At 47.8% G+C, this 16581-nt stretch overlaps 1 protein-coding gene across 1 annotated transcript; it reads left to right on the top strand.

Moving 5' to 3' along the window:
- The first annotated feature begins 500 nt into the window (after positions 1–500).
- Positions 501–7982, top strand: LOC140408725 (ankyrin repeat domain-containing protein SOWAHB-like). Its single transcript, XM_072496335.1, has one exon. The coding sequence runs from the start codon at positions 587–589 to the stop codon at positions 2699–2701; it is 2115 nt and encodes a 704-aa protein (XP_072352436.1). The 5' UTR covers positions 501–586; the 3' UTR covers positions 2702–7982.
- The last annotated feature ends 8599 nt before the right edge of the window (positions 7983–16581 follow it).

Here is a 16581-nt window from a genome sequence, read left to right as displayed (position 1 = left end):
ACACCTTAACTCCCCCCTTAAGTGGTTGAGCAAGCCAATAAGTGACATTTGGAACCAATGGAACTCGCATTGCCGTGAATGTATTTGTAAAACAAAGTCTAAACTTAACCTTGGGAGATGTAACTTTGGAACTCCTGCAGCTGATTCCTCAGCCCTGAGATTGGCAGGAGTGGCTCTCATTCTCGCACAACTGATTGCAGGGCGGTGCACGCGCAACTTTTAACCTTTCCCTTTCACAATGTACTAACTGCGTTTTATATTTAGGCGGAGTGCAGGACTTTGAACGTGACGTTTCCCAGCCGCCTGGAGCTTGATCTGGTACAGGCGGGCGGTGGCGGGGGAGGGGAGGGGCCGCGCGCGCTGTTGACAAGCCGCGGAATGGGAGAGGGACGTTGATTGACATGGGCATTGCCCAATGGAATCCAGGGCCGTGACGTCGCTCAGAGCCGGCAGCCAATGGAGGCACCGCAGAGGCGGGCTCGGTGCAGGTGGGCACCAGGTGTGTGCGCTGGAGCAGAGCGGCAGCGGAGCGGGCTCCCGGGACTCCTGGCCCGGTGGGTGTGGGGGCAGTGACATTCCGCCAGCGATGGCCGCGACCTTCAGTCAGGAAGCGGTGTTGGATTTCCTGCTGCTCCACCATGGCAAGGTGAGGAATGTGGATCTGACCGCCCACTTCAGCCGCTTCCTCAAAGACCCCCAGGGGCGGTTGCAGAGCCGCGACAAGTTCAAGAAGTTCGTCAACTCGCTCGCTGTGGTGAAAGTGGAAGGCGGCGACAAGTACATCGTCCTGAAGAAAAGGTATGTCGAATTGATCCCCGAAGAGGTTGTCACTTCAAGCGACGCCGATGTGCCTGTTCGCCCAGAGAGAGAAGAGGAGGAGGAGGAGAGGCAAAGGGCAGCTCAGTGCACCCAGTCGCCGCCGTCGGCTGCTGGACAACTTGCAGAGATTATGCTGCTCAGGGCTCAGCAAAGGCATGAGGAGGCAACAGCGCTGAAAGGCAGCAAATCTCACCTTCCTGCCAGAGCCCTGGATAAAACTGCTCCCGAGGAGTTTGCAAAACTTCCCGCGGGCGCTGTGCAAGAGCGAAAGGCAATACCAACCGTATTGCGAGATGGAAACTGTACCGGTAAAGCGAGTGACTGCAGCTTAGTGCGCCGCGAAGGTTGTTCCTCGCCGCTTGAGCCGATAAGGGAAGGGGACAAAAGAGCCAATGCAGACCAGTCCGTTCGACAGAGGAATCCGGGTGGTGTTATCAACAAGCGGGGTGGATCAGCTCTGGGCAAGTCAGCAGAACGGAGGTCTGGAAATTTTAAAAGCAAAAATAGAAGAAGTCCTGTAGCTCCAAGCCATTGCACTGATGATACCGTAAATATATTCAATGGTGACAGCAGAGGCGGCAGCAATTCCACAGATTCCCCCACCCTTTCTCGTCTCACCACTCCTCCCACTGATCTCAAGTGTAAAGGGAATGGAGAACCCCTCCATGGACCTCCTCCGGACTACAATACCGTGATCATTTCTGATGTACCTGTCACTGAAAACTTGAGGTATAAACGTGACCGAAATCTTCTGGAGAATTTTACAAAAAAGTCAAAACAACGTTTTCAGAGAGCGCAGAGGCAGGGCAGTGCATCTACTCACCAGAACAAAACAATCAACCACTGGAAGAACCCTTCATCACCAAAGGAACATGGAAGCACTGACCAAGTACAGGAAAAATCACCAGGGTTACTAAACGGTAGTGACACTAAAGTGCTTGTAAATTCAGCAATATGTAAAGAAGAATGCATTCAAAAGAATCAGAGAAAACTATCCCAGCAGCAATGTCGGACATCTGCTGGAAGTGGGCAGCGATTGGGTAATAAATGGCAAAGTATATTGCCTAAAATGCACAAGTCTTCTCTTAAAAAGATTGTTACGAATAATGGACTTCCTCACAAAATGCCAACACGAGTCAGTAACAAATCAACTGCTCCGAAAATAGTTGATAGAGGAATATTTCTGCACAAAAGTGATCAACCAGTAAGTTTAACCCAGGCAGAGAGTCACAGCGAGTGCAGCAAAGAGGATCCATTAAAAATTGAGGCTGCATCAGAAAAACCTTTAATTGATTCTACGGAGCATGAATGGATGGTGAAAACAGCTGTTGGCAAGTTTGATCAGGCTTTTGCTTTATTCTGTGAAGATCCTAACATTGCCATGAAAAAAGATTTTATTTCTGGCTACACAGTGCTCCACTGGATTGCAAAACATGGCAACCACCGTGCACTCTCTCGATTTATTAGTGCTGCAAGTAAAATGAAAGTTAAACTAAATGTGGACATTAAGTCTACTTGTGGGTACACCCCCTTACACATAGCTGTTATACATGAACGGTTGAAAGTCATTCAATTCTTAGTGAAGAAATATCAAGCAAATGTTAATTTAAGGGACCACAGTGGCAAGAAACCTTGGCAGTACCTGAGCAGTGAATTCCCGAAGGACATGTGTCGGATGTTGGGTGCTCCTGAATATAGGCATACAACAGAGAATAACAGCGCCTTTCTAGCAAAGAACATCAACAAGCAAGGAACGTCTCCTGCCATAAGTAGAAAAACATCATTTACTGCTCTTCTCAAATCTCCACGGGTTCTTCAAAAATTCAAGCACAGGGACTCTGGTTGGTTTCATACAGTAACTGAGGATAATGAGCAAGACTGAAGTATAACTTTTAATATCTTTTATAATTCGTATCAGAAATAACAATCTAGCTGCTAGTTATGTACTGTATTCAACACACCTGTTCATCATGTAAACATTCTTCAGCAAAGTAGTTTATATATTTTTAATTGATTGACTGCAGTTGCATCAGATATTATTAAGCTGTACCTCAAGTGAAGAGTTCAAATCATTCCATCAATCACAGCAGTGAAGGTTGAGTGCTCTCTCAATGCCTGCTGAACCTTGAAATTGTACTTAAAGCCACAAAAGTTACATACGAACATATGATTAGGGGTAGACCACTCGGACCCTCAAGCCTGCTTCCCCATTCAATAAGATTATGGCTGATTTGATTGTAACCTAAACCCCATGGGCACAATTTAACTAAATGGGAATAAAGTCCCATAGTGAGCACAATTGGCCGCATATTTGCCAGCGTTCACAATGCTGAGAAACGACACTATCGAACGTCACTCGGGTTAGATAGGGGACCTTAGCGGGAAACACGCGGCCAAGGCAGCACAAAGCCCTGTTTTCTGCACCAAGGAGCTCTGCTTGCCGGAACTTCGCAGGGTAGCGAGACATCGGGGTGCCATTTTTAAATGCCCCCCGAACACCCATGCAGGGCACCCCAGGCCCGATACCTGCTGCATATAAAATGCCAGCTTGGCCAGTTCCAACCTGGAAACCTGGCAGTGCCCCTGCCAAGTGGCACCAGCAGTGCTGGGGTGCCACCCTGCCCAAAGGGCATGCACCCAGGGGCTTCTGATTCCCTGAGAGACCCCATGAGTGCCATTCCATCTGATCCCCATTTGTGGAGACCAGTGCTGAACGGCATCACCCAAGGCGAAGGAGATAGATCCCAACGCCTCCGGTACCTCTGGAAACTGCACATTAAAGTAAGACTAGCAGTTTACCACAGCTGTCATCGAATCTGGGTCCTCAGCGCCGTGAGGCAGCAGTGCTAACCACCGTGCTGCCCACTTTTTGCCATTGTTGATGATGGCAGTTACTGTGAATGAGGTTCAACAGGGTACACCAGCACTGCAACTACATTTCTTGGTTTATCTGTGAACATTAGCAATGTGACTCCTACGCTCCTTAGGTCTATCTGTGTGCACCAGCACAGTGACTATACTCTGGGATGTGTGTGGATCAGAACTGTGGTTACCTTTCTGAGGTATATTTGTGTGCAGCAGCATTGTGATAATAGTGATGAGGAGAAGGAATAGGGCCTGAATTTTCTCCCCTCTTGGCACAAGTGTCTACCGATTTCACTTTTAGGATCTAGTCAACCCAGCTGTTATTTTATATGTAACTTGTGGCATCTTTTTCTCTAGTTTTTATGAACACCAATAACTGCACCTGACTTGTCATAGCCAGGGCCACTGCAAACTGCAAGAATAGCCTTGCTTTTTATGAATGCTTTGCTGTCCGATGCTTCTGTTACTCGAGTATTATGAAACTCTGCAGCATGCTACGGGTGGATATACAAAATTTTGTGACATGTTTGGAGGTCAGGCGTTCCTACCATCATTCTGAGCTAAATTCAATCTGCTGGAGTTGGGAATGCTAGAGAGGAAGTAAACAGAGAAAGGTAGATAAGATGGAGAAAATTAGAAGAGAAAGGGAGAATTCCTGCAAATGTGAAGGAGCTAAAAATCTAATTTTGTAATAAAGGTGACTAATACACATTCACCCGCAGTTTTCTCCATAAAACATCAGGCAATCTTTGCCACTGTTTAAAAAAAATAAATTTAGAGTACCTAATTCTTTTTCTAACCAATTAAGGGGCAAATTAGCATGGCCAATCCACCTAGCCTGCACATCTTTGGGTTGTGGGGGTGAGATCCACGCAAACACGAGCAAAATGTGCAAACTCCACATGAACAGTGACCCGGGGCCGGGATCGAACCTGGCTCCTCCGCGCTGTGAGGCGGAAGTGCTAACCACCGTGCCGCTCACTTTTTGCCATTGTTGATGATGGCAGTTACTGTGTATGAGGTTCAACAGGGTACACCAGCACTGCAACTACATTTCTTGGTTTATTTGTGAACATTAACAATGTGACTCCTACGCTCCTTAGGTATATCTGTGTGCACCAGCACAGTGACTATACTCTGGGATGTGTGTGGATCAGTGGTTACATTTCTGGGGTATATTTGTGTGCCCCAGCATTGTGATTATACTCCTCTAAGGTGCAACTGCACTGTGATTACGTTTCTGGGTTCTATCTATTTTTAAAATTCATTTATGCGATGTGGGTGCCACTGGCTAAGCCAGCATTGATTGCCCATCCCTAGCAGCTCTTGAGAAAGTGGTGGTGTGCTGCCTTCTTGAACCACTGTCGTCTCTGAGGGGTAGGTACACCCACAGTGCTGTTAGGGAGGGAATTCCAAGATTTTGACCCAAGAACACTGAAGGAATGGCGTTACATTACCAGGTCAAGATGGTGAGTGACTTGGAGGGCAACCTCCGGGTGTTGGTGTTCCCAAATACCTGCTGCTCTTGTCCTTCTAGATGATAGCAATTGTGGGTTAAGAAGGTGCTGCCTAAGGAACTTTGGTGAGAACTTTCCTGCAGTACATCTTGCAGACAGTACACAGGGCCGCCATTGTTCATCAAGGTGGAGGGATTGAATGTTTGTGAAAGGGGTAGCAGTCAAGTGAGTTGCTTTGTCCTGGATGGTGTTGAACCTCTTTTAAAAAAAATAAATTTAGAGTACCCAATTTTTTCCAATTAAGGGGCAATTTAGCATGGCCAATCCACTTATCCTGCACATTGAGGCGGCATGGTGGCACAGTGGTTAGCACTGCTGCCTCACAGCTCCAGGGACCTGGATTCAATTCTGGCCACAGTTGACTGGCTTGTGGAGTTTGCACGTTCTCCCCGTGTCTGCGTGGGTTTCCTCCGGGTGCTCTGGTTTCCTCCCACAGTCCAAATATGTGCAGGTTATGTGGATTGGCCATGATAAATTGCCCCTTCATGTCCAAAAGGTAAGGTAGGATTACTTGGTTACGGGGATGGGGTGAAGGCATGAGCTTAGTGTTTAGGTGGGGTGCTCTTTCCAAGGGCCGGTGCAGACTCGATGAGCCAAATGGCCTACTTCTGCGCTGTAAGGATTTTATGCTTCTATGATCTTTTTTGGGTTGTGGGGGTGGGACCCATGCAGACACAGGGAGAAATGTTGAACCTCTTGAATGTTGTTGGAGCTGCACTCATCCGTCACATTCCTGACTTTTTCCTTGTAGACGGTAGACAGGCTTTGGGGAGTCAGAAGGTGCGTTCCTCGCCACAGGATTCCTAGCCTTATGGGTGGCCTGTTCAGCTCATTTGGCTAGACAGCTGGTTCATGATGCAGAGCGAGGCCAGAGGTGTGGGTTCAATTCCCGTACTGGCTGAGGTTATTGGCCTTCTCAACCTTGCCCCTCTCCTGAAGTGTAGTGATCCTCAGGTTAAATCACCATCGGTCAGCTTTCCCCCTCAAAGGGGAAAGCAGCCTATGGCGACTTTACCTTACCTAGCCTTTGACCTGCTCTTGTAACTACAGTACTTACATAGCTCGTGCACAGTAAGAAGCCTTACAACACCAGGTTGAAGTCCAACAGGTTTGTTTAGAATCGCTAGCTTTTGGACCACAGCTCCTTCATCAGGTGAGTGCAGTGCAGTTGAGCTTCTGGTCAATGATAACTCCCCCAGGATGTTGATAGTGGGGATTTGGCGATGGTAATGTTGAATGTCAAAGGGCAATGGTTAGATCCTTTCTTGTTGGAGATGGTCATCGCATGACACTTGTGTTGTGCAAATGTTACTTGCCACTTGTCAACCCAAGCCTGGATATTGTCCAAGTCTTGCTGCATTTTGACATGGACTGCTTCAGTGTGAGGAGTCATGAATGGTGCTGAACATTGTGCAGTCATCAGCAAACATCCCCACTTTTGACCATATGATGGAAGGAAGGTCATTGATGAAGCAGCTGAAGGTGGTTGGACCTAGGACACTGCTCTGAGGTGCTCCTGCAGTGACAGCCTGGAGCTGAGATGATTGACCTCCAACCACCATAACCATCTTCCTTTGTGCCAGGTATGCCTCCAGCGAGAAAGAGTTTTCCACCTGATTCCCATTGACTCCAGTTTAGCTAGGGCTCCTTGATGCCATACTTGGTCAAATGCTGCCTTGCTGTCAAGGGCAGTCACTCTCACCTCACCTCTGACATTCAGCTCTTTTGTCCATGTTTGAACAAAGGCTGTAACGAGGTCAGGAACTGTTTCCCAAACTGAGCCTCCTTGAGCAGTTATTGCTGAGTAAATGCAGCTTGATAGCACTGTTGAAGACTTTTCCATCACTTTACTGATGATTGATAGTTGACCAATGGTGCCATAATTGGCTGGGTTGGATTTATCCTGTTTCTTGTGTACAAGACATAACTGGGCAATTTTCCACATTACCGGGTAGATACCAGTGTTGTAGCTGTCCTGGAACAGCTTGGCTAGGGGCATGACTAATTCTGAAGCACAAATCTTCAGTATTATTGCCAGAATATTGTCAGGGCCCATATCTGTGTACAATGTGACCATACACATGAAGCATAACTGTGGACACCAGCCCTGTAATTATATTTTTTGAGTGTATCTATGTACACCAGAACTGTGACAATACTCCTTGGGTATATCTGTGTATACCAGCATTGTGTGACTACAATCCTGAAGTATATCTATGTATACCAGCACTGTGTGACTACAATCTTGGAGTATATCTGTGCATACCAGTACTGTGACTACAATCCTGGAGTATATCTGTGCATACCAGTACTGTGACTACAATCATGGAGTATATCTGTGTATACCAGCACTGTGACTACAATCCTGGAGTATACCTATGCATACCAGCACTGTGTGACTATAATCCTGGAGTATATCTGTGTATACCAGCACTGTGTGACTACAATTCTGGAGTATATCTGTGTATGCCAGCACTGTGACTACAATCCTGGAGTATATCTATGCATACCAGCACTGTGTGACTATAATCCTGGAGTATATCTGTGTATACCAGCACTGTGTGACTACAATCCTGGAGTATATCTGTGTATATCAGCACTGTGTGATTACAGTCCTGGAGTATATCTGTGTATGCAAGCACTGTGTGACTACACCCCTCAGGAATGTATGATTCCCTGAATGTAAAGGATCAATATTACAGAATATATTTTTTCAGTCCTGCCGTAGTCGACTCATAGTTCCAGAAACTGAATACAAGAAAATAAAATTTTATAAAATAAGATTTGGATACTAGCACATCATAAGTGGAATTGAACACAATTTGAATGATTTCTTCTGTCGTGTTGGTATTGTGAGGCAGCATAATGTCAGAACCAATGCAGTATCTCTGTCTGACTTTAAGAAAGAGACAGGCCAAGCTATAGTTTGCAAATGCAGAAGAATTTCAACAGGATGTGTTAATCTAATGCAGCAAGGCAGCAATGGAAAATCACTTAAAAGAAAACTGTGTCCCTTCCTTTGGAAAATAAACTTCTTAGGAGGGAGCAATTATTTAAATAAAATAAAGACTCTGAAAACTGTTAACTATATTTAAATGACATAATTACCAGCAGACAATACAATATGACGCCCAGTCCATTAATTTCCAATTGGGAAGAGAATAGTTTATGGATTAGTTACTGTGCAGCAAATTAACATGGATATAGAATTGACTAAGAGACTGAAAGCAGAGATTAAATGCTTGTTTTTCAAACTAAACTAAAGGGAAGTATGCAGTGGTGTCCCTCAGGAGGGAGTATAAGAGTTCACTGCTCTTTATAAGAGATAATAATAATCTTTACTGTCACAAGTAGGCATACATTAACACTTTAATGAAGTTACTGTGAAAAGCCCTAGTCGCCACATTCCGGCACCTGTTCAGATACACGGAGGGAGAATTCAGAATGTCCAAATTATGAAATGAAATGAAAATCGCTTATTGTCACAAGTAGGCTTCAAATGAAGTTACTGTGAAAAGCCCCTAGTCGCCACATTCCGGCGCCTGTTTGGGGAGGCTGGTACGGGAATTGAACCCGCGCTGCTGGCCTGCCTTAAAAGCCAGGTGTTTAGCCCTGTACTAAACCAGCCCCGGTTTACCTAACAAGCATTTCTTTCACGACTTGTGGGAGGAAACTGGAGCACCCGAAGGAAACCCACGCAGACACAGGGAGAACGTGCAGACTCCACACAGACAGTGACCCAAGCCGGGAATCGAACCTGGACCCTGGAGCTGTGAAGCAACAATGCTAACCACCGTGCTACTTTTGATATGCTCCTCAAAGCATACCTCTAGGACCAACCTTTTGGTCGTCTACCCTAATGTCAACTTGTGTCAAATTCTGCTATGTTAAAGTCTATGTGAATATGGTTACAAATGTTGAAATAATTTGGCAACCTCCAGCTCTCTCTTACTGCCATTGTTCCCTGGTTCTACTGGTTCTGCAGCTATAGCTACAGGCTGGTTCCTGGCCTGTGACTTATCTTCCTGGGCTGAAGTACATTTCTCCACTCTCGCCATTGTTTCTTTCCCCTTTTAATACATTTAAAGTACCCAATCCATTTTTTTCCAATTAAGGCACAATTTAGCATGGCCAATCCACCTACCCTGCACATTTTTGGGGTTGTGGGGGCAAACACAGGGAGAATGTGCAAACTCCACACGGACAGTGACCCGGGGCCGCGAACAAACCCGGGTCCTCAGCGCTGTGAGGCACCATTGTTTTATTCTATCCCAATCCCTTGGGCGGGATTCTCCCCTACCCGGTGGGGCGGGCTGTACCGGCGCCAAGGAGTGGCATGAACCACTCCGGCGTCGGGCCGCCCGGAAGTTACGGAATCCTCAGCATTTTCAGGGGCTAGGCCGGCGCTGGAGGGGTTGGCACCATGCCAACCGGCGCCGAAGGGTCTTCACCGGTCGGCGTGAGTTGGCGCATGCATGGGTGCGCCAGTGTGTGCTGCCGTCATCACAGGGCATGCGCAGGGGGGTTCATCTCCGCGCTGGCCATGGCGGACCGTTACACCGGCCGGCGTGGAGGGAAAGCGTGCCCCCATGGCACAGGCCCGCCTGTGATTCGGTGGGCCCCGATCGCGGGCCAGGCCACTGTGGGGGCTCCCCGGAGCCAGATCCCCCCGCAGCCCCCTGAGGACTGCGCAGGCCGCCCGTAGAGCCAAGTCCCGCCAGTACAGACCTGGTGTATTTTATGCCGGCGGAACCTGCCGAAAACGGGCGGCCACTCGGCCCATCGTGGGCCGGAGAATCGCTGGGGAGGGGGGCGCTGCCAACGGCTCCCGACCGGCGCAATTCCCACCCCCGTCGAAAAAACGGCGCCAGAGAATCCGGCGGCGGGGCGGGATTCACGCCGCCCCCCGGTGATTCTCCGGCCCGCGGGGGTTCGGGAATCCCGCCTTTTGATTTTCATTCCAACATATGTCCATCAGTGCATCATCTTTAACTACTTCACTCGTCTGCCGCCCCTGTGACTGAATTTGGACAACAGTTTTCTGATGCTCCAAGCCAATTCCATCCTACCTCTTTCAATGTTACCCCATCATGGAACCTCTGATTATAACTCTGGATGCCTTCTTATATCTGCTTCCTATTCCTTGTTCAGGCTATATGTGTCCAAATAATTGCCACATAAACAGACTGAAGAGTTTCTTCCGCCTCTCTTTACATGCACATATGCCATTTGTTCTGTATTTGAGCTCATCAGTTCTATTATTAATATTTTTCTCTCCCCATTTTGACTTTTCTCTTTTCCACTCCCAGACCCCTCTCCCCTGCCACCATTCCCTCTTTATTTCTCCATATCTACCCTCCCAAAACCATATACTAACTCTAAAGCAATCCTCAATCTTCCTTTTCATCTGCCACTGTCCTGTGCTTGATTTCCTCTTTGATGAGCCTACAGCGCATTGTGCCTTTCATGGCATTCTCCAAAGAGCCCGTTGAATTGTTTATTGCTTCCCCCTAACCAGAAACTCCAACTTATTTTCCCACTAACATTCCAATCCTGCGTTCCCACTGGGGGCTAATCTTGCCAATCAGCATCCTATCTTGTTCACCCCTCCCAGAGATGGCCCTATGGATTCTGCGAGCAGATCAGCTCTCATCACCCCTCCCTGGACCTCCCACCAGAATATCTGTCCATTTGTGAATGAGGCACTTGTCACCCATGAGTTCATGGGAATAATTCCATTGACATCATAGCCTTGACGGAAGCCTGACTAAGGGATGATGACATCTTCCATATAAATGCCTGGCAACAACTTCCACCCCATGCTTTGCCCAGATTGGCACTGTGGTGATGTGGCTCTTATCATCAAATCACACCTTGCTCTCTCTCCATACTCTTCCGGCACTTTCTCTTCCTTTGAACATCTCGCCTTCTTCCGCCTCCTTGCTGCTCATTTAAAATTCTCATTCTCTGTCACCCATCCAAATAGCACAAAAATGTTCTCATTGAAATATCATCACTGCCTTCCTCCTGCAGCTGCTGTATCGATGACTTCCCACTCTCTGTGATTTCAATTCATCGTGCCTTCTCTCCTCTGAATCCACTGTCTCCATATCCTCCCTTAATTTCTCCCTCCATGTAAACTTCCCAATTCATAATCCCAGCTATCTGCTTGACCTTGCCATCCCTTTGAGGCCTTGTTACTCCTATCGTATCAATCAAATGAGGCTATCTCGAGGATCATCTCCTTGTATCACTATCCAATCACAACACCATTCACCATCCCAATCATACCTCCTTCAGTGTCCACCCCTGGAAAATAACTCTCCCCATTTACTTAAAACTGCACTTTCAAAATCCCGACTGTCTAGCCTTTGGCTCGCCACTCACCCTGGCTTTTCTGCAGCTGCGATCTGCTCAACCACACTCTCAGCTTCACCTTTAATGCCCTCTTCCCCAGATAGACCATTACATTTTCACACCCTGACTGTTCCTCCAAAACGGCCTTCAACTCCACCTCCTGAAGTCCAAGGACCACATACTTTGGGCATCCGAATAAACTGTTCTGAAGAGGCAAGTCTGTGATTATTATAAATAAGGATTTGTTGCTCCAATTTTGACACAATTTAAATTGACTGTAGCAAACGTGGCAGCTAATGAGCGTTGGGGGCTGCAAGTTCCAGCAGGTGAGTGCTTGTGGACCAAGAGGACCAGCATTGCTTCCCCCATCCTCTCAAGCAAACTGTCTTGATCCCCCCCAGATCTCACTGACCGATATCCTGGCTGTGACTTTTCACTGCTGGATTTCCCTCCCGGCAGCCAACTAGCTGGCTGCTGAGGGAGAGAAACTGAGTGATAAAAAAGATGAGGTCCTCCTGCCATTAAACTCACCAAAGCACATCCATGCTCCAAGCATTTCTGTGTTTCTCCTCTGCAAATAGGTGTCCCAGCCCAACCCCCTCAGCACTGCAGTAATGGATCAGCCTGGGTTATGTGTGCAGACCCAGGAGGGGGGAGGGGGGAGACACATAGAACATTACAGCGCAGTACAGGCCCTTCAGCCCTCGATGTTGCACTGACTTGTGAAACCAATCTAAAACCCATCTACACTATTCTATTATCATCCATATGTTTATCCAATGACTATTTAAATGCCCTTAATGTTGGCGAGTCCACTACTGGTGCAGGCATGTTCCGGATCATTAGTTAGTACAGAAATGGAGCCAGACTGGCCCAGTATGAAAGCAATTTTTGATTTTATAACCTGGATTATTGTGCTCCTGTGAGGTATTTTGAATATTCACCTCAAGATACTAAACAACTGGAGATTAGTTTCAATATGAACTAGAGATTACCTCCTCAATTACAAAAAACATGCATGTCTTTTGGAAACGTTTCCCAAAAAATGGTAAGACAAGCTCCAGCAATTTCAAACCCGGGGTTGATTAGTGACCAAGAGCCGCTGGCCGTTGCAGGCAAATAGACACCAATTCACCATGAGCAGGCCCAACCACAGAGAAAGAGAACAGGAGGCTACCTTTTAAGATGAAATCCTGAGTGCCTTGCAGCAGCATGGTGGAGGCAGTGAACAGCTGGTGGAGCTAGCTGGTGAGTGATGAGAATTGGGGTGGGGAGCAATGGCCAGTTTTGGGCAAAGAGGCAGCCACAAAGACAAGGTTTAACCCTTTGCAACACTCCAAGCCCCCTCACATGAAATGCAATGACATTAATAACAAATCTTACAATATAACTGCATCCTAAAATTATAATACTTAAAATCAGCAAATTTGGTCTCAAGCTTTTCATTCATTTGATTCCATGACCGTTTAGTGTTTATGCCATTGTCATCACATGGCCTATCATTAACTGCCTTGCCTGTGGTCGCCCAACAGGCCAATCATCACAGAGTCCCATCTTCCGAAGGCTTTTCATGTGGCCTGGTTTCGACTTTTGGAAATCTGGTCACCTAACCTCCCTTGTCCTATCGTTGGCATCTATGGCCAAGATTTCCTGGCCCTCCAGAATATTACATATTTCAGTTTGGGCCTTAAATTACAAGTGTCGTACCCACGTGTAGTATCTTACAAAAGCAATCAAGGCAAAATTAGAGTTACAAAAGGGAGATTGACCAAAGAGCGAGAAAAATGAAACCCACACAAGCAAGGATCATTATACATATTTACATCTGCCCGTTTTGTTGGTTGTGGCCCCCATTTGTGCGGTCTTTTTCCATTACCCTGTCTTTTGTTGGCCCTAGCATGTATTTCCCCACGTATTTCTGCTCCGTCGGGTTCTCCATTTGTCCGGCCCCCCTTGCCCTCTCCCCTTCCCTTTTTTTATGATCTGTGGCTTGTCTGTGCCCACCCTCCCCTCTCTCTATTGACTGTTACTACAAACATGTTGTGGAACAAATTGGTGATTGGCATCCAATAAGGGGCAATTTAGTGTGGCCAATCCACCTATCCTGCACATCTTTGGGTTGTGGGGGTGAGACCCACGTACGCACAGGGAGAATGTGCAAACTCCATTTAGACAGCGACCCAGAGCCGGGATTGAACCTGCGACCTCGGCGCCGTGAGGCAGAAGCGCTAACTACTGCGCTACCTTATTTCTATTCCTAGTTCTTCCTCCCATTTATCTCATGTCTCAACCAGCGGGGAATGTGCTTCTTCTAGTAGTCGCCCGTACAAGTCCCGCAGTTCCCCCTTTCTAGATCGCCACATCAGTTCTTCTATCATTGAATGTTTCGGTGTCATGGATATGATGTTGTCTCCTTTTGGAGAAAGTTTTTAATTTGTAGGTCTCGTAACTCGTTCCCTTTGGACAGTTGTAGCTTCACCGTCAGCTCTCCTAACGTCGCTAGTCTGTCCTCCCTGTAAAAGTCCCTAACAGTCAGTGCCCTTCCATCCTGTCTCCACCTCTTAAAGGTGGCGTCCATTGTGGCTGGCGCAAATCTGTGGTTGTTGCAGATGGGACCACGGTTGACATTTCGGTCAGGCCAAAATGTTGCCTTAACTAGTTCGGCTTGTAAAGTCCTTGGCTAGCGGGGCAGGAAGTGTTGCTGAGGAAAGGACCTGGAGAGACGTCCTAATGCAGGAGCTCTCCTCCATTCTCATCCATTCTGTTTCCAGCTCCATTACCCGTCCACTCACTTTTTCCACTGTGGCTGCCCAGTGGCAGTATTGCAAGTTTGGGAGGGCCAGGCCTCCCATGCTTTCACGTCTCTTTTAAGAGTCTCTTTAAAAATTGCCTCTTAACCCAAGCTTTTGGTCTTCATTTGTAATATATTCTTCATTTTATTTCTTACATCTCTGTAAGGTGCCTTGGGAATTTTTGGTACTGATTTAATGCAAATTCTTGCTGTTTATGAGATGGGCAACCTTCCAAGTCCCTCACTTGAAATGCAATTACATTAATAACAAACCTCACAATATAACTGAATCCTAAAATTATAGTAGATAAAATCAGTGAAGAGTAATGTAAGCAGAAGCAATTATGCTACTTTGGTCACAAGCTTTTCACTCATTTGATTACATGGCTGTCATCACATGACCTGCATTAACTGCCTCGCCCCCAGACTCCTGCCATTAATTAATGTGCTGCCATTTTCAGGAAGTTCCCAGCAGGACGCCTAGAAAACCTCTAGTCCCATTCTACTTGATTGCTTATCCTTGAATATACAGTTAGACAGGAGCTGGGAATGTTCATAGCATGAGAATTCCTCTCCTTACCTTGTCCTCTTTTGAACTTACACTCAACCCTGCCTATACATTATCACCAATCCTCCGGTGTTTCTAGGTCTGACCTAAATTTCTGTGCTCACAGATTTACTGCTCCTGACTTTTGCTGGTCTGGGAGTGTTCTGGCATCTTTGTTCTTTTCCAGGCATTCAGTGCAGTAAAAGAATGGAGAGGAATTCTTTTCCCCAGCACGGAAACACTTACCTGTAGAAGCACAAAACATAATCAAAAAGTATAGTATTCATACCTTGCTGCGCCACACACTGATGGGATGCCAAATTTGATTTCTTTCTCTCCACTGAGTATTTGGGGCGAAATTCTCCCCCAACGGCGGGATGCCCGCCGACTGGCGCCAAAGCCGGCGCAAATCAGACGGGCATCGCGCCGGCAAAAAGGTGCGGAAGTCTCCGCATCTTTGGCGGCCTAGCCCCAACATTGAGGGGCTAGGCCGACGCCGGAGGGATTTCCGCCCCGCCAGCTGGCGGAAATGGCGTTTGTTGCCCCGCCAGCTGGCGCGGAAATGCGGCGCATGCGCGGGAGCGTCAGCGGCCGCTGTCAGTTTCCCAGCGCATGCGCGGGAGCGTCAGCGGCCGCTGTCAGTTTCCCGCGCATGCGCAGTGGGGAGAGTCACTTCCGCCTCCGTCATGGTGGAGACCGTGGCGGAGGCGGAAGGGAAAGAGTGCCCCCACGGCACAGGCCCGCCCGCGGATCGGTGGGCCCCGATCGCGGGCCAGGCCACCGTGGGGGCACCCCCCGGGGTCAGATTGCCCCGCGCCCCCCCCCAGGACCCCGGAGCCCGCCCACGCCGCCTGGTCCCGCCGGTAAATACCAGGTTTGATTTACGCCGGCGGGACAGGCAATTCCTGGGCGGGTCTTCGGCCCATCCGGGCCGGAGAATCCAGCGGGGGGTCCCGCCAACCGGCGGGGCCGGATTCCCGCCCCCGCCCAATCTCCGGGAGCGGAGACTTCGGCGGGGGCGGGGGCGGGATTCACGGCGGCCAACGGCCATTCTCCAACCCGGCGGGGGGTCGGAGAATGACGCCCCTTGATCTTTCCTCCATTAAACTGGTGCTAATAGCAAGCTGAAGTCTCCTTGAAGGAAATTGGAAGGGATATCTTGTAGGGTCCCACACTTACATGCATTCTGATAGGCAGCCAAGAGGATGGATGCTAAATCAGCCCTCTTGATTGCTGCATATGCATGATCAGGAGAAAAAACTTGAGTGGTTACTGTTTGCATTACCACATGGGAGTCAAAGGTTATCGGGGGTAGGCAGAATGTGGAGTTGAGGCCACAATCAGATCAAATGTGGTCCCATTGTATGGCGGAGCAGGTTCAAAAGGCCATATGCCCTACTCCTTCTCCTAACTTGTATGTTCAAAAGTTCATATCAAAAGTGCTTTAGGGAAAGTAACATCTCTTAAAATAATTGAAAAGAATAGTTTGAAAGTATTGACGTCTTTTGCTATATTGACATGCATTGCTGTGTTTGACATAATACTGAATAGCATTTTAGGAATATATATTGGGTGAAAGATTATCGGCAGGATTCTCCATTCCTGTGTTGTCTCCGGGCCAGGATTTGTGGACTTTCACGACAGCAAAACTGCTGCCGCACCTGGGCCGATTCAGCAACTGTTGA

This window comes from Scyliorhinus torazame, chromosome 3, assembly GCF_047496885.1.
Source record: "Scyliorhinus torazame isolate Kashiwa2021f chromosome 3, sScyTor2.1, whole genome shotgun sequence".
In the NCBI taxonomy this organism is placed as follows: domain Eukaryota; kingdom Metazoa; phylum Chordata; class Chondrichthyes; order Carcharhiniformes; family Scyliorhinidae; genus Scyliorhinus; species Scyliorhinus torazame.
Note: the sequence above shows the minus strand (reverse complement) of the source record. Positions and strands in the feature narration are given on the sequence as shown.